We start from the raw sequence: 25656 nt of genomic DNA, 5'->3' as shown, positions 1-25656 counted from the left end.
GGTGGCGAAGTGAGCTAAAGAACGATGATGGATACAACCCAGATCTGTGACTGGGGGGGTGAGTGTCTGAAAAGCTTCAGCGCTCCTTGTGTTTGCTACCTGAAGAAGAGCGCCCAACAATAAATATACCAAGATATTAAAATACTGTAAGGAAACTAAACCTCAACTAGAAAGTATAGGTACGTTTGTTTTTTACCTCCCTCCTATTGTGGAGGAAAACTCATGAATTTGTATCAGCTGCCTATGCATTGAGAACTGTTTTCTTTTCCTTAGCAACATTTTGTTACAAAAAAGAAGCCACTCCTTGGTTTTGTCACACTATGCCTTTGACTCTGCTTGAGCAATATCGCATGGGAAACACCACCACATCTAAGTAGTAACCTCAGTGGTAATATCTCTAGAACACGATTACAGGTGAGAGCCACCAAAATGGTTTAAATGTGATGTGACCAATCTGAAACAAATGGGCTAAAATCTAGACCAGCACTGATGACAATCCCACCGCCTTTGCAAAAACATGCCCAGAAAAAGATTGGCATTGTTAAATTAGAACCTTGTGTGGAACTCACAATTGAAGTTGAAGCAATGCAGCATTGTTTATACTTCGACTTGAAAAGAATGGGCAATTAAAACTACAGAGGATCAAGACCTAGGCAGCCAGATTGTGTTTCACACTCTAGATGTTACTGTGTGACCTGTGCTCTTCAATTGTGTCATTGGCTCCCAGGTAAGTAGAAGATCTAGTTGAAACTTTTGAGCATTATGTATACGTCTTACAAGGCCACGTCTAATTCCATATGGTCACATTCATGCTCCATCACACAGTCCACAATCTGCTAGTTAAAACTCAAAGCTAGTGCATTAAGGGTCCTTGAAGGTCAAATAATTCATCCTTTATGAACGATTTAAAGACCACACACACCAAGAAAAACCTTTTGACTATAAACTCTACGTGTGCAACAATTTGTCCTTGACCAACCTCAACTATTCATATATTTGCATTGAGCACTAAACCTAAGGATAACATTCAGCAGTAAGTAACATCATTATTTTACTAGAAGACTACTTCCATGTTTAGTGCGCTGCTGTAAATACCATGCTGGGTTTTTACTATATTTATTGGTTCATCAATATTTTTTTTATGAAATAACTGAGTATCATTTGGAAACAGATGGAATGTTCACCAATAGTAAATGCAAATAAACACTGTAATGTCTTATTTATATTTTCAGCTTTGGTTCCAGACAAAGATGTGCGGGTCAGTGTCAAAGCTCTTGCTGTAGGCTGTGTCGGGGCAGCTGTTGCTCTACACCCCAGTGCCTTCTTTAGCAAACTTTATAAGCAACCTCTTGAATCCCTTGAGGAAAAGGGTAAGTTGAACTTACTGTATTTTCCTACAGTTTAATAAATTACATTATGAGGGTTGGTACAGTTGTCGGAGCCACAGGATTTTATTATACAGTTACTTTCTTTTCATTTTAGAGTTGTTCCTCTCACACTTTAACTGCAAGCCTTTGAACCTGTTAATGATCTCACATTGTTTTTTGAGATGTATGGAGTAAATGAAGTACAGTCTTGATTTACTTAACACAGTGCCATGGCTAACTGAATTACTTGACTCACATGAACTTAATACAACAGTAGATATTCTTGAATGTAAAAAACAACTGAACAATGGGGGTCTACAACAATACTACACATGAATTTACAAATTATTATTTGAAAAGTAGACTAAGGCAATTAATACAGTATACTTCACATCATATGATTAAAATATGTGAACAGAAACAGTCCTCCTGCTGACAGTCTTCCTCTGGGTTTTCTTTTAAGGGAGACTCTAATGGCATTATGGTAACATTGGATGACCTAGAAAAAGATCAGCAATAGAGGTGGGGGAGGTGACCAGATGCTATACTGTTAATGCATACCATGGAGTTGGCACAGGATCACCTGACTGGATAAAATCCCAGTCCTACAACCAAACATGTAAACCTACTCTTCTCTTTATCGTGCTGGTCCATCCATCCATGGGTTCCTTGCCTTCAAACATTACCAGAAAAGAAGCAAGTGGAACAGCGTGTTAGAGACTGGATGGAATAGAGGTATAAAGATGTTTGTGACTCAAACATATTTGTGGAATGAGTGGGGATGAATATTTTTATGTAGGAGACATTTCTAATTAATGTGCCTCTTGATGCATGAGGATCTAGATATTGCAAAATACAGATAGAGATGTGGTGAATCCTCTGACTGGATATACTATTTCAAGTTCTTCTGATTTTTGTGTGGAGAAGTGTTCTAAAAATAAATTATACCACCACTGCTATTCTCTCACTTTTGCTGCCCGCTTCACATATATTAAAAGGTCTTGTGTTGACTTGTGAGGGCCCCTTACTACATGGCACAGTTCTTCACACCTGGAGACGAATTAGACTTATATTCTATGTGTATTTTAACTATGTGCGATGTTAATGGTGCCCACTCAGCACTTCAAATGTATCAAATTTGCGTGGATATGTCTAACCACATATTTCTCACCTTTAAATTTCCCCAGGTGCCATACTGGATCTAGAACCTTTTCATAGCACACACTCCCATAAGCCAGCAGGTGGCACCACCAGAATTCATGGTAACCTTGTTCTGCTTCAGGAAATTAAGTTGTGGAGCCTTATCTAGGCACAACTCCTGTGTGACAGCATCAGTTCCTTCCTTTCCATGCTCTTTGGCATGGATATAGAACTCTGCACACACCGTTTTATAGTTTTCACCAATACCAAATTTACAAAGCGGTGCTGGGGAAATATCCCTCCATCCCAAAAACCACAGGCTTCATATTGTTCAGTTACTGCAGCAAGCAAATGTTGGTCACGGACCCACCCGATGTCTGCTTAAGGTGTCTATGGATAACTCGAAGTCATAATAAAAATGCTCCCTGATGCGCTTGAAGGCGATCAGGGAGCGAGATGCGAAGCTAGTCCCTGAACATAAAAAGCAAGGTTGTATGTGCTCAAAACAGCAGACCCCCTCCCAAGTTTCGGGCTGACTCCCACACATGTCAATGTGTGCTTCCAGGTTGCTGTCTTCTGATCAGTAGAAATAGTCAAGGTACAGTTTGTGCCACAAGCGCAAGAAGTCCCAGTAGGATTCAACCCCATCTTGCATGCCTGCTCTGGGGAGATGTGCAGTCAACATCCAAAGATCCAACTCTGCTACCATAGTCTACCTCTGAGCCCTTTCCAAGACATGCCCCATCACACCAGAGTTCCCTAGGCCGTTGTCGACCCTGCAGCACATTAAGGCCTTGAGGGAAGCCATGCTGCAAATTTTCGAGGTAATTCAAACTTTTTTCGAACCGTTTCTGACTCTGACCCAGAGCTGACAGCAGTCTGTCCCAGGCCTATGTCTGTGCCAGCGGTTCGGGAGGAATTCAGGAATACTGTCGCTCAGATAGTCCAAGTCAGACAGAATGCAGCAAAATATGTCTTTAGGTGCGACCAGGACTCAATGGACTGTGTGGGTCTTGCCATGGCTCCAGTGACATGATCAGGCATCATGCTTGAATGCTCCTCACAGAATTTTCTAGTGATGTGCCTTCGTACCTTATGGATATGCTCTCTCTAGCACGTCAATTCTATCTATACTAAAAATTCTGAGGATACTCTTGAGACCTCACTTAACACCAAAGGCAGCCTTCGCAACCCTTAGAACAAGTAATACACCCCTTTGTGGTCCTAGAGGCTGTGTTGGTGGCAAAGCCCGTGGACAACCCCAGTGACATCAGTCCTCTTCTTCCTCTTCCCCAGTCTCAGCCGTGGGCAAGCTGGTTTAATTCTCCTTTGTTGTAGTCAGTGGCAGGATCTTCCCGAGTCTGGAGTCACTCGGGTAGGACGTATGTACTTTTTTACATCTTAGGCGCTTAAGATAACAGCAACAGCACAATGGTTTTTGTCAGTGCTCCAGCCTACGTCCAACTGTCACTCGCTTAGCTCCCACTCCAAAGCACGCACACCAATATTCTGTTACATCATACACTTTTAGTATTCCACGGAATGTGTACACACAAGGTACTACGCCTCTTTTTTACAAACAACAAAACAAAGAACAGTTGTTCCCCTGCATATAAAATACAATGACAGTCATTAACAATCACTCGCTCTCCAACATGCCTAATTTAAACATTGAACCAACAGCAACCTGTTAAACTCTCCAATATCCATACAGATTCATAAAGATAACAATTAGCAGTCACACGAACTCTGCAGCGGGTCCCCATACTTCATGTTAAGCAAATAAATGAGACAACAACTAGGTTGTGACTACCGTTGCCCAGCACTAAATACCTGCACATCTTGCGACCTCCTAGGACAAGCAAATCTACCACCACATATCTGCCAACTAACTGTGGTACCATACAACAGTTATGCACGCAGGACATGTGGTCACGGAAACTCAGTCACTCAGCATTCTGGGCATTGAACCCATCAGCTTTTCAAGAAAGGGCTTCCCCGTCATCTGTTAGTCTACACATTGAAGGCACAAACAAAACAAAAATGGAGCATTTAACCATACAATATGTTAACTCAAATCTCACTTGTCCAGAGTCCAACACAAAACCGGTCATGGCAATTACACTCATACACAATGCCCCAGAGATCCACCTCTCAATTTTAAACTACACATGTGACACAGACAAAGCAAATTCTCACACTTTTCACCTTCCACAAGCAACACGCACAACCCCAGAAGGACAACACACTCCACCACGTGCCCAGACACAAAAATGCAGCCCTGCACGCCAACATATCCCACACATAATCAACATGACCAAGTGGTAGACCCAAGAAAGAACTTAATCTACACCCAGTGCCACACCCTCTGGAAATTGATTCAGAAAATGTCAGGATGCCTTCTGAGCACAATAGTGACATACAAAATAATTGACACAACAATGAAATACTAGATTATTCCATCCATACCCAAGTTGAAACCAGACCACATCAGCAGGTGGAGAAGTACTCACCTGCAGCACACTAGAACTACATCAAACACAAGTATTCAAACACAACACACCACAAGACAATCACAAATGTACTCAGGTTCCTGTACCACACTCCTAACAAATGCTCTCATTTGAACAGAAAGATGACTGGTAACAGAGGACACTCAGACAAAACTTGTATCTCCCACCCACAACACCACAGAATACTGCACCTCCTCTCAGTTTCACTCCATAGGGTACACTCCCTTGCAACCTGTAACACCATGGAACTTCTTGCACGTAGCACCCAGGTGGGCACCCATGCAACTTCTATCGACATGGTACTGCTACTCTTCAATAACTTAGCTCACTAAGGGGAACTCCCCGTGCAACTTTTCCTGATGAGATACTTCTCTTCCCAAACTTTACACATAATGAATGGGGTACTCCCCCCCACCCCCCTCGTTTCTCAGTCTGCACCATCAGATTCAGGTGTATTACATTATCTCATGTGACAGGCACTACTCTTCCCCCCTAATGCTTGGCCATGCACAACACCTTGTTGCTACAGAACAACACATATATGGATACCACAACCTCTCCCCCAAACTGCTAGCTAGACTCCGTGTGGTATTGAAAATGTTAATACAGAATTCCCTAAACAATCTACAGGTCGATATATTAAAGTTTCCTACTTGCTTTGCAATACTAAGCTTCAACACACCGTAGCCATTAACATAAACTGCAATTCCCAAACAACAGAAGTAAACTTACAAAAAAAGAACTAACTTGTCACAGACACTGATCGGTAAGGTGGATATACCACATGTCTATATATGAAAACCATAAACCAATAATTTGAACATTTTGAATGACTAATATATCCTCAGATTAAATAGCTGCATATCTGTTCTTTCCCCATTTAATGAACAAATTCCTGTAAGTTGCTGATCCGGTCTTATCACGGCATATGGAGACAGTTTTTCCTTGAACAGCCGTCTTATTTCTTTACCCATGTCCTTGGAAATAGTCCTATTTATTTTTTCTAAATTAACCAGGATCTTCAATGTCTCCTGCCACTATTAGACATCAGCTTACTACTCTCATTCATGATGTCAAAGTCTCTACATAGCTTGCACCTCCACTCCGATTCTCAGGTCTGGAATATAAAAGATTGATGAGGCTTTCTTACATGAAAGTTCTGCAGCAATGCCACATGAGGAAACGGGCTGTTTTATATTTATGTGGTTGTAAGTCTCACCATGTAATATACTTACCAACCGCTTCAGGCCAGTTAGTTTCGTTTGTGACCCCCTTAACTCAGCCCTGGGTTGCTGTGGCCCTGAGCAGTCAGGCTTACACAAGGAACAAATGCAAGGCATTTAAACAGCACCAAAACAATTGTAGAAGAAATACACGAGACACTCAAGAAATCTAACACCAATTTATAAATGTAGATTGTATTTTTATTCAATTTTAGACGCCAAAAGAAAAAGATCCACTGGAGGGTTATGAAGCTACAGCAATTATAAGGTACAGTAAATATGCACTTCCTATATTATTGCAAACAAGCATTGGCCAATGTAACAAATTTGACACTTAGAAACTTTATCAAGAAAAACGTTGGTAAGTATCAGTGAGGTTATTGTGAGTTACTCAAAGCAACCAACTGCTGCAGAGAGGCAGTCAGGAGGACCAGCAAGGCCCTTAGAAACAATTTCCTCCTGCAAAGTAACAGTCTTCAATCACTTCCAGGTGTTGAATCCCCTTCTCATTGACCACTATGGTAGTGGCTCTGATGCAAGGGATACAGGATGCTGAAGATTCTCAAGGATGGTATGGATGCGATCAACTGGGTCTTCCTGCGGCTACTCCTCGGTCCACTATTCTGGGGAGGTGGTCTTGCCCATGGGGGTCGACGTCCTTCGAAGTCCTCTCGATCCTGGCAGAAGTACAATCGCCCGTTATCGCTGTCACAGTGGAATCCTTCCTTTGGCAATAGCTTGCCATCTGGGTGCACTCGACCGACTGGGGGAACAATTGAGCTTGAGGGTTTTTACTGCTGGATCATGTTCCACATTTTAATAAATAGCACCCTGCCTTAGGGCTGAACAGGCCTACCTTTGGGGTGATGTATGTACAGTAAAAAAGGGGGAGTGGGCTTTTCCATTTCCTTAAATGGCAAAGTTGAGTTAGCAGTTTTAAACTGCCCTACCAGCCTGCAGTGGCAGGCTGGGAGCCATGTTTTACTTCTTTCGCACTCAAGGTGGCACAACAAGTGCCGCAGTCCCTCAGAGGGACACTCTAATTTACATTCCCTGGGCACTCATGGTGTCATATACTAGGGGCTTACAAGTAGATTATGCTGTGCCAATTGGGTATAAGGCAATCACCCATACACCATTTTAAGTGTCGGAGCACATTCACGGAGCTCTGATTACCAGGGCTCAGGGCTTTTCAGAGCCATTACGCCAGTACCTAGTAGTCAACAAAAGGCCTAAAAGGGGGGTGAACATGCAAAAAGCTTGTTTCCTTATATGACCCGAACACTCTTTTCCCAGGGCAGACTGACTCGTGCAAGAGAGGAAAGTCTCCATTTACTTGGTGCTGTGCATTGACACAAGACTTTTGTTCGTCATTATGACCACAGTGTACCCTGATTTCTGTGCATTGGGTCCATAAAATATGTGAATTACACCCAGGAGCGCCCCCCATGTCCCCCTCCATCCACCTCCCAAAGCCATAAAGGCGTGGATTAACCTGAGCTACGGGCTACAGTGAACTTAATTGAGAAATGTATACTGTGCACTCATCGATGCTTTATTGAATATATTGCTGTCAAAGCTCCATGGGTCATTTCAGAGATTTGCTTACTGTAAAGGATATTTGCTGCCTCTCCTCACTGTGCTTAGAACACTGTTTGCATAGCTTTCTCCGTAAGATTAAGACTATTCAAAGGTGTACATCTCCTCATTCTATAACTCTCCTCATCTGGCTCCTTGTTCTTACCAGACCATACATAACCTCCTCTCTGGGCTACTCCTGCCCATCAGCTTGAGCTGACCCTACTTAGTGGTGGATTTGAGGATGGGTGGCCCCAAAGTAGTCCTCCATGTTGACAGGACCATCTTTCTTTACACAATATTCAGCCGCAGACTGCCAACAACAGGCCTCTCTGCCAGAGATAGTTGCAACTGCCAGCAGAGTCTTTCTGCATTGTCACGCTGGCCCTTTGAGACCTCAACAGAAAAATATCGTAGTCGGAGGACAGGGTCTTCAAACCAAAGTCTCAAGCCACTCAGGTAGGAAGGACGTTCTTCATTATATGTTAGGCTCTTTATTAATAGGAGCTGCAGGTAGGTCCTGTTGGGGCTCCATCCTCCCTCCAGCTGTCACACTCTCCTATCCCACACTCTAAACCACACAGCGAAATTCCGTATCATCATTCACACTCCTAATTCCAGACACCAGCTCATGCATCAGCTTACTCCCCCTGTAACACACAGAATACTACACCCCTTCTATGGTCATGTGCTACCATTAGGGGGCAGAATATTTGTTTCCTTCCCAAGTTGTGTACTAGAACCTCAGGTCATTGAGTGCTGCAGATCGTTTAGCAGGGTTACACTTCCTCCTTCCCTCCATCCCATCTGCTCCCTCTTTTTTTTTGTTCAGACTTAATTGTATCATGACACTATCAATGTGTCAGAAATTCAGTCAGTAGTGACTAAAGAGAGGGTCCTGGGGCAGAGAAGGGCAGGTTATGGTACTCCTGTGCCCACAGAAGCTGGAGAACTCTTGCAGATTGTAGATCTAGGAATTCTGAACACTTTCCTGCAGTAGGATAGGGTCATTTATTTATACTTTTATTTTGCTACAGGTTCTTTTTTTTCTGCTTTGCATCCAGGGTACTGTATGAAGTTCTACGAGTTGCAGGACTCGTACTTTCATGTGCCCATCCTGCAGTCCCACATATGCTTTTTGCAGTTTGTGGTGGGACCCAAGCTCTTCCGGTCTGCCATTCTACCCTTTGGCCTGCCCTCAGTCACTGCTGCTTGCAAAGGTTATGGCAGTAGTCACTGCACATCATCACAGGTCATGGACATATGTATTTCCATACCTCGATAATTGGCTGCTGAAGGGGGCCAGCCCGCAGCCAGCCGCAGACGGCCTACAGATAAGTCAAACTTCCGCCATCCATCCGTCTTCCATCAAAGAGCCGAAATCCCACCTGCCACCTTCATGTATGAGTGTCTGTACAGGGGCAGTCCTTGATACATTCGCTTGTAAGTACTTTTCTATCCTTCAGTGAGTTCTGGACATTCAGGTTATGATCCAGATGTTTCAGCCTCAATCTGGGGTTCCGGTTTTGAGGCCTCTTGGCTCCATGCATCCTGCTGGTCCCACATGCTTGTTAACACACACATTCCTTGCACCAGAACCTCTGTCTGCAGTGGACGCTGCACTGGGGTTGCGTTTTGAACACCTGCTTTTAAGAAGGGGGCATCCGGGTGGATGCGTAGCTTAAGGGGGGTGTTTGGGGTGTTACACCGCCCCTAATACATTTATTTTCAAGAAATAGTTGTATACAGGTGCTTTCAGTTGGGCATGGTGAGGTGTCAGTCGGATTTCTCCTGGATTTTTTACATACACACAGACAAAAGTACACACACTGTCTGTTTTGAAGATCTTAAAACGTGTTATTTTATTTTTTACAAAATAAGGAGTTTTAAGAGCCCCTAACAATCCCCACTCTTCTCCCTTACCGCTGCCCCTAAACACTCCTCATTCCATGCTTCTCATATAATTTATTTTAATATGATATACCAGCATGATTGTTGTAAAATCTGAAGCACCCCCCCCCCCCAACTTTGCTGATCAAGCTACACCCTCGTTGGACACCACTCTTACATGCCTCAGGCTGTCTCCCTATTCCATCTAAAGCTCACAGTAGTGATGGTCGCCTCATCCATCTCTATGTTGTGGTGGTTATCTGGGAAAGGTTAAGATCTGTAGCCTCCATGACCTAGCAAGTCAACGCAGTCTCCTCCTCCTGCTTCAACACCCTCCGCATGCACCGCAAGATGTACAGGTGGAGCCCGACAGATACAAGAAGAACAGTCACCCAGTCCCTCGTCAGTAGCAGACTCGACTATGGAAACGCCCTCTACGGTAGAGCCCTGGCCAAGCTCATCAAACGACTGCAACACATTCAAAACGCCTCTGCACACCTGATCCTCGACGTACCACGCCACAACCACATCACCCCCCACCTGAGAAACCTACACTGGCTCCCCGTCAACAAAAGGATTTCCTTCAAGCTCCTCATCCATGCACACAAGGCCCTCCACAAGACCGCACCAGCCTACCTCAACAGACGACTCTTCTTCTACATCCACAACCGCCAGCTCCACTCCGCAGACCTCGCCACCGTCCCTCGCATCCGAAGAACAACCACCGGTGGCAGATCTTTCTCCCTCCTTGCCGCCAAGACCTGGAACACCCTCCCAAAGAGGATACGACGGACCCAAAACCTGCTGACCTTCAGGAGGCTACTCAAGACCTGGCTGTTCGACCAGTAGCACCCACCCCCCTCTTTCCCCCAGCGTCTTGAGACTCTCATGGGTGATTGATTGATTGATTGATTGATTTGCTCCCGAGCAGATGCCCGCCATCAACCTCATGGAGGTTTGTGCCTTTTGGATTGCTCTGACGGCCTTCCTACCATCCATCAATGGACAACCAGTTCAGGTCTTAAATGGCAGTTCCACCACCATGTGGTACTGCCACAAGCTGTGAGTTGTGGAGTCACAGACCCTGTGCCATTAAGCACTGTGTCTCTGGTAGTGGCTTCAAGGGATATCTCTAACTGCCACTCATTTGATGTGCTCGCTGAGAGCCAAAGTGGATGAGCTCAGCAGACGGCATGAATGGCATCTTCATTTGGAGGTGGTGCAGGGCATCTTCATTTGGAGTGGTGAGCCTTTGTTGAATCATTTTGCTATGGCCAGTGTCTTGTTTATTGCACACTTTGGTTTCTACTAAAATATTCCAGAGGTGACCCTTTCTGCCTTCAGTGGAACACAGGTCTCCTGTACGTCTCCCCCCTCCTGCCTTTCCTTCCTCAGGTTCTTTAGAAGTACAGGAAAAACTGAGCTGAGATCATAATGAAAGTTCTGGATTGGTCCAGGAGAGTGTACCTAAATCTGTTGAGCCGAAGCATTTGCCCCCTGATACAGATACTTAGTGAGGGCCTCCTTTCTCAGCAGAAGGGCAGGGTCCTGTACCCAAATCTACACACCTTGCTGTGCAGATTTGAAATGCATGCTGAATTAATGGATGTTATTCTTTTGGCTAAGTGCCCCTCTACGAAATCTATTTATTCGGTTCTGTGGGTGAAGTTTGTGGACTGGTGTGGGCCAGCCTGTTGGATGTTTTATTGTTCATTTTGTCTCTGCTCAGCAAGATTTTGTGGTGGTCATTGTAAAAGATTATGGGCCAGATGTATGTAATCTCAATTTACCTATTCTTAAATACCGAATTTTACCGATTCTGTTTTTAAGAATTGGTAAATGGGATGTAGATAATTTTTCGGTAACAATTACCGAATCGGTAAGATTCGGTATTTACCGATTCGGTAATTGCCATTCATTCCTATGGGCCTGGAGGCCCATAGGAATGAATGGCAATTACCGAATCTGTAAATACCGATTCGGTAAAATGGGGGACACATTCAAGGGTGCCAGGGTGTCACTTTGACACCCTGTTGCACCCCTAAATCGTGCTTGTATGCACATGTGGGACACATACATGCCCTAAGGGCATGTATGTCTGCCACATGGCACAGTTGAAAATGCACAGATGTGCATTTTCAAAGGTATTCGTTATTTACCACCAACTTATAGTTGGTGGTAAATAACGAATCCTAAAATGGGAAAAGCACTCACTTGAGTGCTCCCTACATTTCAGATTCGGTAATTTACCGATTCGGTATTTTAAGGAATCGGTAATTTACCGATTCCTTAAATTACCGATTCAGTAAATTACCAAATCTGAAATGTAGCCACCTACATCCCAAATGCTCAATACCGGTCGGTAACGGCCGCAATTCGGTAATTTCGGCCGTTACCGACCGGTATTGGGCCACCTACATCTTTATCTCAGCTCTTTTCAACTTTCTAAAATTTCCTTATATCAACCTTCATTTTTCGAGATACCAAGACATTTGACTGGCTTCTGCTTGGACGCCTGTTGACACCTTCACCGGGCATTACCACCTTGACTATGAGGTCTGCAGAAAGGGCCCTTTTGACCTCTGTCTTACAGGACTTGCTGGTGAAAGTTCACTCCTCAGACACTCCCCCTTTTGAGGACTACTGTTTTAGTTGAAAGAAGCGTTCCCTTTATCTTGGGAGCGACCCTCTGGGCGCTGCTGTATTGAATCGACACTGCGATCTATTTCTTGTTGCAAATCGTGTAAGACCAATGAATAGTCAGTTCATCAAATTTACATCATCATTTGATTTATTTCTTCAATTCTCAATGTTGAAATTCACATCGTGAAGTAAAACATGATCATAAATCCATATAGAAATGTAGAGCTTTTCCCAATGCATTTCGTACCTATAACAGGTACTTCGTCAGGGGAATCTGTAGAAATAATATGTATAAATGAGGGTCCATCTTTCTATCAATTCAATTACAGATCTCGCATATGATAGACAAACAGTACATTTGCAAACATGAGAAAATTAAACCCGGAAACAACTCATTTAAATAAATTAAAACTCTGAAAAGTAAACCTGTTGTGGCCCATAAGGTGATAATCTTGTAGGCGTAGTGCAGCTGAATGAACAAGAACCAATATGTCACATGTAAAGCATGGTGGGTGTTACATAGTAACGAAAGAGAAACCAAGCGGTACCTCCGAATTTTCATGCAGTTATTAATCACTCCTAAACACTCTTAGGTGTAAACATGACCTGATATTAGCCCCCGCAATAATCGCGATGTTGTCAACTTACCGCTAATGCAAGTATACGTGTGTTGTAATCTCAAAGTGAACAAACGCGGGACCAACCTGTCGCTGCTGATAAAGAGTTGTATGTGCGTGGTGTTCTAAAAAGTGAAGTCGGACTACCGCTAGGTGACTAAAGAGTGAAGGCGGACTAAGGCTAGGGTGACAAATGGGTTCGGCCATATTGAAACAGGATAATCTGCTTGGATGACCCACCGAATTATGTGATGTACTCTCGGGTAACATCTAACTAGCACAAGCGTGGTCATTAATAACAAACTAAATCATAAAATGTGAACTAAACATCAATAATGGCAATAAATCACATTACAATAAATGCAGTAACTGTGGTTATGAAACATTTGTGTGTGTCATTGTTCATAGATAACAAGAGAGGTCCAGCGTTCATTGAGCCCAAATGGCTTTAAAGAGTCCAATTTAAAGATCCATTGATATCTTTTTGTAGGAGTTTTCTGTTCACGTCTTGATTTCCAATGGTGGTAATTGTTTCAAGTACCAAGAATTTTAATTGTGAAATGTTGTGTTTTTTCTCATTAAAGTGAACCGCGATAGGCGATTTTTCATTTTTTGTTCTTATATTACTCTTATGTTCAGTTAGACTTTATCTTCCTGGTAGTTTTGCCCACATATACCAGTTTACATGGGCACTTGAGTAGGTATATAAGATTCATGCTGTCACAAGTTGCCGTAACTTTGAGACGTATAGGGTTTCCTTGTCGTGGATGATTAATAATAGTTCCCTTAATGATTGCATGACAGTTGTTGCAATTGTGGCATGGTATTGTGCCTTTGAACAATTCCTGTGTGGTGGCTTGTGTTCTTTTTTTTTTTGAGCATATCTTGGATATTTCTGCTGCGAGTGTAAGCAAATCTTGGCTGATTTAGCATATCTTGGATATTTCTGCTGCGAGTGTAAGCAAATCTTGGCTGATTTAGAAAGATCCCTTTAAAATCAGGTTCATTAGATAAAATTTGCCAATGTCTGAGAATGGATTGCTTGTAAGCATAACTTTTGGTGGAAAATGTTGAAACTACTGCGCGTTTTTCAGATACTTTGGGGGAACTCCTCAATAAATCTGAACGTGATTTGGCATCACATTTGATGGTTGCAGTCTCTAATATTTTCGTTACTGTTTTAGTATCATTTCAAAATGGGAGGAATCTGTGGTTAGAAGTATCCATTAAAAGAACATGTTACTTAACTTTTGAAATGCTCTTTATGGCGGATACTGTATCTGTTATGTTATGTTATGTTATATCAGCTTATAAAGCGCCTGGTTACACTGTACTAGTGTGTCCCCGCGCTGCGGACTGCTCTGTGGTGAGCGAACTGCTGCAGGATGTGACCCCTAAGCATACCCTAGCCCTGATGTTTGGGAAACAGGAATGTTTTCAGCTTTTTGCGGAACTTGGACTCTGATTTCTCCAGCCGGAGTTCCAGAGTCAATTTGTTCCAGTGCTGGTCTGCCAAGACCCGGAAGGAATGGCCTCCCATTCTAACTCTCCTGAACTTAGGCGCCACCACCATCCCTGTCCCGCTAGATCTTAATTGGCGGGCTGGGTGGTATGGTGCAAGCAGGTTGTGCAGGAAGGAGGGTCCTTTCCCTTGCAAGATTCGGTGGCCAAAGCAGAGTGCTTTGAAAGCCACGCGTTCTCTAATAGGGAGCCAATGCAGAATACTCAGAGCTCTCCTGGAGGCGGCTCTCCTAGGCAGCATCAGAACCATACGTGCAGCCACATTTTGCACGCTCTGCAGCCTTTGTAGGCATCTGAAACTGGTTCCCAAATACAGGACATTGCCATAGTTCAGCCTGGATGTAATTAATGTATGGACCATGGTCTTTCTTGCGGTCAGGGGTAAGTAGTCCAGAGTCTTCTTAAGGACTTTCAAAGTGCCATAGCATGTGCCTGCCACTCGTTTGGTGTGGTAATCAAAAGAGATCTTATTGTCGATCCACACCCCAAGATTTCTCACTTGGTTGCTGGGTTTAGGTAGAGGACCCAGTATGGTGAGCCACCATGCCGAAGTCCATAGTGATTGGTCTTTGTCCACAATCAAGACCTCGGTCTTATTTCCGTTTAGTTTAAGGCAGTTGTCGGCCATCCATACCGCCAGTTCCTGCAGACAAAGGCGAAAATTATCAGCTGCCTGTTCTTTCGGCTGGGTCAGGGCCACCACCAGTTGTATGTCCTCTGATAAGTCACGACTTCCAGCCCATATTTTTCTACTGTCTTGGCCACAGGAGTTACGTATAAGTTGAAGAGGGTAGGGCTTAGGCTGGACCCTTGGGGTACCCCCTGCTTCAAGCCGACGGGGTCAGATCGAAAACTGCCCTGTGCCACCTGGAAGCTGCGATCCAGCAAAAAGGACTCCAGCCATTTCCATGCCCTCTCAACTACCCCTCCCCTCCTAAGACACTGTAGTAGCGTGTGATGGGCTACCGTGTCGAATGCAGCGCTGAGGTCAAGAAGGATCAGCACCGCCGTGTGGCCTTCATCCGCATGTTTCCGCAGGGTTTCCGTGGCCATCAGTAGTGCTGACTCGGTGGCGTGAAATGCACGGACGCCCGACTTGGTGGAATGGATTAGTTTGTTGGCCTCAATGTGGGCTGTCAGCTGAATGTTAACTGCCTTCTCCGTAATTTTAGCCATATACGGTAGGAGAGAAATAGGACGCAGATTCTCCAATTGCGCCATGCCGATGCTGTTTTTTTTTTCCAAGGGGAGTACCACGGCCTCCTTCCAAACTTTAGGGACCCTACCTTCCTTAAAAGAGAGCTCTAGAAGATAACTTATATAAGGCTCCAGCGTCTCCACGCTTCCTCTCAGCGTTTTAGGTGTTGCGGGGACTTTCGGAGAGCTAGACCTGATACTGCCTGCTATGGAGCAGATAACCTCTCGAGAAGGAACAGTAAAGGTTTTGAGGCAATCCATGCTGGCTACCATGGTAACAATGTCGCCACCCGGGTGGCCCTCTCTGGCCATTGCCGGAAAGGAGGAGTAAATCTTCTCTACCTTTTGTGAGAAGAATTGAGCTATTTTATTGCAAGACTCCGTCGACCCGTTCACCGGGGCCATCGTAGTCTTGAGATTGGAGATCTCTTTATAAACGGAGAATAACTCCTTAGCAGAGTTGTCTGCTCCCTCTATCTTGTTGCAATAATAGGTTTTGCGTGTAATCCTGGTTAAAGCATGGTATTCTCTCAGCATGTTTTTGTAGGCTACCTTGTCTCCCTCGCCATACCCTCTCCTCCATTGCCTCTCCAAACGTTTGCAGTTCATTTTCTTGTCCCTCAGATCAGTTCCGAACCATGGGGCAGACTTAAACTGCCTCCTCGGTGCAGTGTTAGACCGGGGCGCCGTGCTGTCCAGTGCCTCCGTGATGCGATTATCAAGTGCTGTGCATGCTTCCTCAATTCCCCGACCTCCTGGGGGTCCTTGCATTAGAGCCTTATTAAGTGCCTCGGTGGAGAGGTTTGCCCACTTCCTACTTCTAATCATGATGCCCTGCGTGCTCCGGCTGGAGATCGCGGGTGTTCCTATCTTGAAAGAGATGAGGAGGTGGTCGGACCGTACCACCTGTTTTGGGGGGCTCAATGTGCAACATCTCCCCGTTAGCGAATATTGGGTCCAGGAGATGTCCCTGGCAGTGTGTGGGTTTCTCAGATTGCAAAAGGAGTTGGAGTGCCGCCAGTTCCTGCCTAACTACTTGCGCCTCCATGTTGGTGATCTCACTGTTCTCCCTCATCCCTCTAATGTAGAGTGCACCTTTAGGGTTCTTAGTCAGGTCTTAAGTTAGATTTCCCACACTGTCATTCTTCCAGTTTGTCACAAGTATTCTGCCTGTATGCACAAAGGTAAACTGTTATCATACTGGATTGGTACCCAAATACAGCTCTCTGCCATCATTTGCTGAGGCGGAGTGAGGTTGCTGCATAGTCTAATGGCAGTATATGCTTGCGCATGGGAACAGTTGCCCTGAAGAAATTCTGGGCCCAGTCTTGTGCCTAGGGAAATTAAGAAGGTGAGGAATCTGGTTAGATAGAGTATACACCAGAAGGATCATTACTGTCATTTGTATTCCTTTTTTTCTGTCATATGAAGCTCTCTAGAAACTTCAGGTGTCGGGTCTGGATTAACATTTAAGTGTTCTTTGTCACAGAACGTATTAGTTATCTATTACAATTATTTTTGCTTGCAGGTTACACCTTTGTGTGTCTTAAACACTGAGTAATATGGTTGGAAAGAACATGTTGCTTATGTGTAAAAATACTTCTTTAGCAGTATAGCATATGTATTTTGATTGTTTTCTTAGCAAATTGCTCCTCTAACATCGTTATGAACTCTTGTTATTAACTCTTATCCTCAAATACCTTTGTTTCGTAGAGGAACAGTATGTATCTGACATACTGAATTACATTAGCCACGGGGATCCCCAAATCCGAGGAGCTACTGCAATTCTCTGTGGAACCATTATTTACTCTATTCTCAACAAGTCCCGCTTTGATGCTGAGACCTGGATAAACAATGTGAAAGGTGCTACAGGTAACCACGGCTTTAAAATATACTTTTATGTACTGTTTTTTTAAATACATTTAATTGAATTTTAGTTGCCTAAATGTTGAGAGGTCAGTCTCTGTTTTCATTTGTTTAACATTGACAATTGATGCATGCTCAGTAAATTGGTACTTAAAAGTAACTTTGACAGACAGAGCTACACATGGGGGATCAAGTATTCTTAGTTATAAAGCGCTGAGAGACCTGCCGGTGTGTATGCTTTATACAAATACCAGTTAACATTAACATTATAAAGATTGCTAAGCATTTTAGATGGCCTTTAGGCAACACCATGGAACATCTTTCTATGGTACAGTGAAACTAGGCACTCAAGAAGAGGGCTTTCTATGTAGAATCACAAGTTCTTCCATTAATAGTCATAAACACTGACTTATCTCAACCTAATCCATGCATGAGATTGTCCAGTACTTATGAAAAGTAGGATTGCAGGAAAGCACCTATGAACATTTTTAGCCCCAGTAATCCATTCACTGAATGCTTTGAGTTTGGTCTATGTTGAGAATTATTTAGCTTCTGTGGCCTTGGTATTAAATAGGTTAACCTAGTTTTTTTCAGCATTATATTGAAGCCACCATTTACACATCTGGATAGCCACATCTCTTAGAAAACCAAGAAGGATGTTTAATGTATGTGGTGTTCCTTCGATCCTTCATCGGTTCATGTTTATATTTAGGAGTGATGTGAAGCAGGATTGATGGTGATGGAGGTGAGGGGAGAACCACACTTTAGGAGAAGGTAAGGGGACAAAAGTAGGGAGATAACATAGGTAAGTGAGGGAAAGGAAAGAGATTGTCCAGTTGAAGAAGTCAAGGCTACGAAGATTGAATCAGTCTAGCAATATTTATAAAGTAAGTCAAAACGATCTGCTGGTACTAGGTGGTCAGACAAAAGGCATTCTTGCATTGCCATGGTCCTTTAGTGCAACCATCACCTCTGTCCATAACTGTAAAATGTTTATAGTCTGAGACAGTTAAAATTGCTCTTTCTGCGATGTGGTGTGGTTGGAGAAATGCCTTAGACCCCTTAACGCCCACCTTAGCACACCTGAATCTATGGACTTAAGAGTATGGGATAAATATTTGAGTGCTAAGTCATTGGTATCTTATCCATCCCAATATACTCACATTCACTCTAATGCAAAGCTTCATACAGCCTCCCTGGTGCTGAATGGGTGGAGTTGGCTACAAAGGAGCATTCCCTCCTCATCTAGCTCTTCTTTGGAACTGGAGATCCACTATAAAGTTTGGTACTGCTAGCACTACACCCCTGATAGTCTGTATCATATGTATCACAATTCTGCCATTCTGGGATGAGGTCTCTAAACTTCTTCAGAAAGTCAACTTTCCCGATTCCTGCAACACCTGAGGTGATGCTCCTTAGACTTAAGTCCCCATTGCTAGCACACCTGTCAAAAAATGAGTAGCATTTGTGCCTTCAATGCATGGGTGCTGCTAAAGTAACCATTCCACCACTGGAAGAAGCCAAACTGCCTGCCACTCAAGCACTGGTATCCAAGGCTGTGGGCATTTTTAGCTATGGAGCGGTTAGGTAGCAACATGCAATAATCTCACCTGGCTTTCGCGGTTAAATGAAGGCCGCTAGTGTAGCAAAGGACAGCCGCATCAGGACCTACTTCTGAAGTGGAAGTCGCTGTACCTTTTTCACTGATGTAAGAGAGTGCAAGTAAACGTTTCTACTTGTTACTGCTGACGTGGGAGAGTAAATAACAGATCTACTCCGGAAACAACTCAGGAGAGTTGTATTTTCTGTGTATGGACACAGTTGTTTGGATTAACCTTCTACAGGTGTCTTTTACAGTAAACTCCAGATGTTCCTGGCAAAAACAAAATTGCTCTTTTTTCTCTTGTAGGTTTATGTATGTGTTGTGATACTTCAGTATTTTTACAGGGCTCCTGTCAACAGCGACATATTACATATGCTTTCACCGTTCACTTGATCCCTCTGGATAGTCTTCTTTGTCCATCTTCTGGTCTGAATAGTCTTGGTTTTGCTGGTGCTGCCCCAGTCACTTAATTATATGTTTTTATATGATTTTCATGTTGGCACTCTAAGGAAGGTAGGATTTCAGTTAAGTAAAGGACATTCAAAGTTTCTTCATTGTCCTTTGAGCAAAGCAAGCAAAACATGTGCCAGGCACTCTGTAAATGTATGCCGTAGGGGAGAGGCTAATAAATCCCCACGTCATTGCAGCAGCTACATTACAGAATTAATATGCTTGAAATAAAGGCTTAAGCCACCTGTTGTTCTTTTAAAGAGAAAAATATAGCAAATTAGCACAATTTGTCAATGAAGTTGCCATTTTGCCAATGTGGAATTAACACAAAATGACCCCTATCAAAACCGCAAATCATTGTTTCATTGTGCTGTGCAGTAGACGTTTTGTTCATCCATCTGTTGTAATATGGTATGATAATGCAAACTTGGAAAAATTCTAAAATGTCCATAATGGTAACCTTGTGGAAAATGTACTGGAGATGTGGAACCTGGTCTTTGGAATGGTACAATGAGATCTATTGCTTGGTCCTTTTATTTGGCCCTGAGTTGGCTAAGAGCCTGAACTTTGAGACAGCAGGGATAACTGGAGAGTTGCAGTCTGCTTTCATGGAAACTGTTTCTGTTCAGAGCTCTGCTTGAAGAGAGGATAGAAGGGCCACTTGGACTCTTAGGCCCAGTAACCTTGGAGGTTTTCTGTTTGGTAAAGATCTTTTCCAAGGACTTGATGGAGAAGATGCTAGTGGAGGGACCAGGGTTTAAATGAACTCACCCACTGGTTCTCATTTTTCGCACTACATTAACATCTAGAGGTGAATGAGCTAGAACATCAAATTGTAATCATGCATTTTGTTTTATTAGATATAGTAACTAGAAAGGAAAAGTGAGTGATCTACTTTCAACATTGAAACTGGATGCTGGAGAATGATTCATAGTTTAAGGTGGAAACGAGTCATACCTGCCTTTTTTAATTTGCTGACAAATAAGTGAAGCAAAGTGGTAATTTCCTGAAACTCCTCAACTGACCCCAAACACATTCAGCATGATGAACCCCTTTACTGTTGTGCTCTTATAATATCCACTTTTAGACCTTTCACATCTACGTCATTGGTACCAAGGTGATTTTCCGATGTTCTTAAAGCCTATTGATCAGTACCCTTTTCTTTTGTCACTTGGAATCTTTTTATTGAAAATGTTTCACGAATCAACATAGTGGTTAAAGCATATGACTGTTCATGCATAATATTCATCTCATTATAGCCAAGGAAAAGCAGAGAATATCTCACTGTAATAAGCAGCGAAGGTGCATCACGATAAATTCTCCATACACAACAGAATGACAGCACGAGGGACAAGCAAGTCTGTAATCTTTGTATGAACCTGCGATTATTACAAAACAATAGAACGTACTAAACAACATACAAAAGTTGAGAAGGCATGATGTATAAGAGCCTATTGTCAGGGAGGCTTCTGGTCCACATGAAACGTTAGGTATTTGTGAGATATGGTTAGCAGTTGGTGGGAGGGCCTGGGCAAGGAGGAAAAATGTATGTGAAGCATATCAAAGGCGCCAGGACCACGCCTCTCCCGCCTAGGTGCAACTAAGTTGAACAGCTGGAGCACTTTAACTTTGGAAGGATTGAAGCAGGTATATTCCAGGCCTGTGAAATAGTCAATTAAAGGCTGCCAGATGCAAGTAAATTTAGTAACAGACTGTGCAATTCTATCTGATAAAAGCTCCATGGCTATAACATGCCAAAGGCGTTTAAACCATAAGGGGGTTGCTTCCAATAGAGAGCTATACGTTTCATGGCAGCACCGAACATGTGGCCCGCCAGTCCGTGTGCGTCATGGCAACTAGTTCCATGAGACCGATGCCCAAGCCCACTGTTAAATAGGAGGCAGTGAAGGAGAAGCCCAGCGCACTCTTAATGTGGCCTAGGATTTTTTTCCAATATATGGAAATGATAGTGCATGACCACCAGTGGTGAGTTACAGCACCAGCAAAGATCAGTTATGGTGGGATAAATGTTGCGAAGACGTGTCAGTGTGTAATACCACTGTGTCATCAGTTTGTACGCTGACTCGCATTGTGGTATACTGCGATAAATTCCTGGGGCTATCTCGAAAGAGCGCCTCCCACTGTTTCTGGGAGATACTCGCAGTGGTATCGGTTTGCCATTGAGATTGATATGTAGGCAAATGTGCTGGGCCCGAGTTTTGAAGGACCTGATAGGTACAGGATATTAAATCTCTTGTGTTATCATAAGCCCTGCCAATGTTTCAAAAGGAGTAAATTGTCTTGCTGCCCCTTGAATACTGGTGGGGTGTAATGCCCAGTGGCCCAGCTGACAATATTACAGATGAGCTGTTTTAGGTATTTGGAATTCCTGTTTGCATTGTACAAATGTTTTAATAGAGGTGCCTGTGAACAGATTGCGCAGGGTGTGGCAGTCTCCCTTCTTCCTGCTGGGAAATGAGTGATCTTCCAGGGCTGGGGTAAAATCCAGGTTTCGCCCCAGGGGAGTGTTTGGGGAGGTAAACATAGTGAGTATGGGCTTAGTGCAATCGTATCCCAAATCTCAGGGACAGTCCTGTTGGGGGTCACAGTATAAGCACTCCACGGTTGTGCATGCTTAGGGAGCCAGCCACGATTTCAAAGGGTTCTGCAGGCGGCAGCCCGATCCATGTGGAACTGTTGCCTCTCACTCTCCCATGCTCCCCATTCAGATATGAAATGGAGTTGTGATGCCCAATAGTATTCAAGGAGATTGGGGCAAGCGAGTCCCCCCACGCTTGCCCCAGGGAGCATCAAGACAGATTTCGAGAATCTGGGTCATCCCCTCCCTCCTCAGATAAAGGCACGGATGTCTCGCTGAAGATGTATGATGTCATCTTGTGGGATAGAGGTTGGTAACGTTTGAAACAGGTAGAGAATCTTACGGAGGATGGACATCTTGACATCGTTAAGTCGTCCCAACCAGGGTACATGCAGGGACCACCAGCGGCGAAGCTCATCTAGGATAGATTTGCGGTAGGATGCAAGATTAGCTTTTGTCCAGTAAAATAAGGTGGAGGTCAAATTGAGACCCAGATAATGGATGGTATGCAAAGCTTATTTAAGGGGCGCAAGGGTCGGTATGGCAGGAAGATCCAATTTGGGGATTGTGATTTTTAAGGCTTGTGACTTGGACATATTAACCTTAAAAGTGGAGACACGTTCAGAGTCAATCAGAGCATGAACTACCGCAGGGAGAGAAGTCGCTAGCCGGCTGAGTGTGAGCAATAGGTAATCTGCAAACATTCTCAATTTATGAGACACCCACCAAAAGGAATGCTGACAATGGACTCTGTCTTCCGGATAGTGATGGCTAGGGGCTCCACCGTTAGTTGACCATTGACCCGAAAGGTAGCGTTAGGAGCTGCATAAGATGTCATGATTCAAGATATCATGCTCCACCCGAGGCCTATCTTCCCAAGCACCACTCTGAAGAATGGCCTGCTAACCCTATCAAAAGCCTGCTCCACGTCAAGTGTGAGAAGACAGGTGGGAATAATATGGCAGTGGGTCTTCTCCACCTGATGAGCAACACAAGGAATGTTATCTGCCTCTTGCATATTACGGATGAAGCCAACTTGGTCAGGTTCAATTATACCTGAGAGATAGGGTTCCAGGCGATACACCAAGATTTTAGTGTAGATCTTGGCACTGGGGCAATAGGAGGAGCATAGAGAGGGATCCTTGCCAGGTTTAGGAATGAGGGCAATCTCTGCTGCCATCATAGGGGTGAGGCCTGATTCAGAGGAGAAACAATTAAAAAACCCTAGCAGGTGATCTTGGTTGAAAGAAAAAAAGGTAGAAGGCAACTGGCAATCCATCAGGGACAGGTGTTTTACCAATGGGTAAGTCCTGTAGCTGCAGCTCAGCAAGAGTAATAGGGGCTCCAGCAGTTCAGCATGGGCCGAGTCAATAGGGCCCCACGGACAAGAGTCATTGAGTTTCTATGAGTGCACGTGAGGCGTTGTCCTCAAAGTGGAGGGCTTGACATAAGTTGTGAAATACCTGTTGTTTTGCCTGTTCAGTAGTGGCCCAGCAGTCAGTGTCTGTCTTAATCTTAGCTATTAGTATACGAGCATGTTGCTGACATAGTCTACGGGCCAGAAGCGCTTCCATCTTGCCCTTCCCCTCGTAATAACACTGTTTTAATGCCAGCAGGAACCGCCCTGCTTTATTTGTTCTATGGGGGCGCAACTGGCCTTGCAACAAGGCCAGCCACCTTCTGTTGCTCAAGAGCCTTAATCTCTGATGCTAAATAATTTCAACTAGTATGGATTCCCTCGCGAGGGCTATTGTAATAGAGGAGATGAATCCCCTCTGAAAATGGCCTTAAAGCCACCCCAAAGCGTGTTGCCCATAGTCTCCGGAAGATCATTGAGCTCAAAATAATTTGTGATCCCTTTTTGAATTTCAGCAACATCCTTCTCCTGGGCCCTAAGAAGATATGGAGGAAATCGCCAGTGCAGCTTGCCCTGTCGCGAGTTTCCACCCCAGTCCCACACAGCCTCAACAAGCGTGATCAACTATGGAAATGTCAGAGATGAAGACAGATTCTAGGTCTCAGAGCAGAGAGTGGGTGAAGAAGAGATGGTCTATTCTGGAATAAGATGTGTGTACATGCAAATAGAATGAATAATCAAGAGCGTCAGGGTGGCTATACCTCCAAGCATCAATCAAACCCTGGTCTGTAAGTTCTCTTTTGAGCTCTGCTGACATCGCACCAAGGCCCTGGAAGGGAGGTGGCAGTGCGGTCAAGCTCTTAGGTCTCACACTAGATTTAAGTCCCTATCCATAATTATGTCACCATTCACAGCCGCTAGCTGTTCTCATAATTTGAAGGAATAGGTCATGTGTCTGGTTAGGGGAGTAAACATTTAAAAGTGTAAGCAGTCAGGAACCAAGGTGCGTAGTAAGTTTCACGTGCAGACCAGACCTTCTCATTAAATTCAGAGGCCTGATGGTTCATCACAAACTCTCCACTTTGAGTTTGGCAGCATGGCTTCGGAACTTGTACAATATGGACAATTACATTTACCACAAGAATTCTTGAACATTCTCAAAGAAGCTAAACGCCCATCAACACATTCAGCATGCTCTTAAAATAGAAGAGATTCTGTATCTGGTGTTCTGACAAGAACATTGATCCAACTACATGCTAAGAAGAAGCTATATCCCATACTTGCTTTATTTGGCCAAATCTGGTTTACAGTTCTCTTCTATAAAGGTTAATTTGGCGGCTATTACTGCCTATAAAAATTGTCTTTCACAAACCTCCTTTTTCAAACTCCCAGTTATTAAAGACTTCCTAGAGGGTATCAAAAAATGTTTTCCTTCAAAACGCCATCTTTCCTCTTCTGGGGAATTGAACTTCGTACTCTCATATCTCATTGTACCACCTTTTGAGACCATTCATAAAGCTTCATTAAAAAATCTTTCTTAGAAATCGACATTCCTAGTTGCTATCACCTCAGCATGCAGAGTTAGCGAGATTCAAGCTATATGGTCTCACAAACCATGTGCAGTATTTATAGCAGTAAGGTGGTTATGAGGACTCTCCAAAATTCTTAGCCAAAGTTATTTTGGGTTTTCACATTAATCAATACATTACTTTGCCTACTTTCTTTCAGCATCCTTCCTTTCCAGCAGAGAGAACTCGCAACACATTAGATGTTAGACAGGTATTAAAATTGTATCTAATCAAAACAAAAGACATACGCAAGTCTAATCAATTGCTTGTAATCTATGGCCCTGTGTGTACAGGTTTAGCCACGTCTAAACAATCTGTATCCTGGTGGATATTCAGTTTTTTAAACTCCTCTTCATATTTAAACGTTTCTCATCATACAGCATGTATGGGAAATGAACGCAGATTACCACATGACATACATGGCAATGAATATCTATATTGTCAAAGACAAAGATTGGATATACATCAAGGATGGCTCTTTTACGGCCTATTTCAGTTCATGGAATATTCACCCCTATTAACTC

The 25656-nt window shown here is 43.7% G+C and overlaps 1 protein-coding gene across 2 annotated transcripts in view; it reads left to right on the top strand.

Moving 5' to 3' along the window:
- HTT (huntingtin) overlaps positions 1–25656 on the top strand; it is a 1924961-nt gene that overhangs the window by 433144 nt on the left and 1466161 nt on the right. For both annotated transcript variants that reach the window (XM_078678546.1, XM_078678545.1), the window contains 2 exons: positions 1233–1370; positions 17403–17561. In XM_078678546.1, the coding sequence (XP_078534672.1) occupies positions 1233–1370; positions 17403–17561 (297 nt within the window). The remainder of the gene's footprint in view (positions 1–1232; positions 1371–17402; positions 17562–25656) is intronic.

Source organism: Lissotriton helveticus, chromosome 2_2 (genome assembly GCF_964261635.1).
Source record: "Lissotriton helveticus chromosome 2_2, aLisHel1.1, whole genome shotgun sequence".
In the NCBI taxonomy this organism is placed as follows: Eukaryota; Metazoa; Chordata; class Amphibia; order Caudata; family Salamandridae; genus Lissotriton; species Lissotriton helveticus.
The sequence above is the reverse complement of the archived record's forward strand: the minus strand, read 5'-3'. Positions and strand labels throughout refer to the sequence as shown.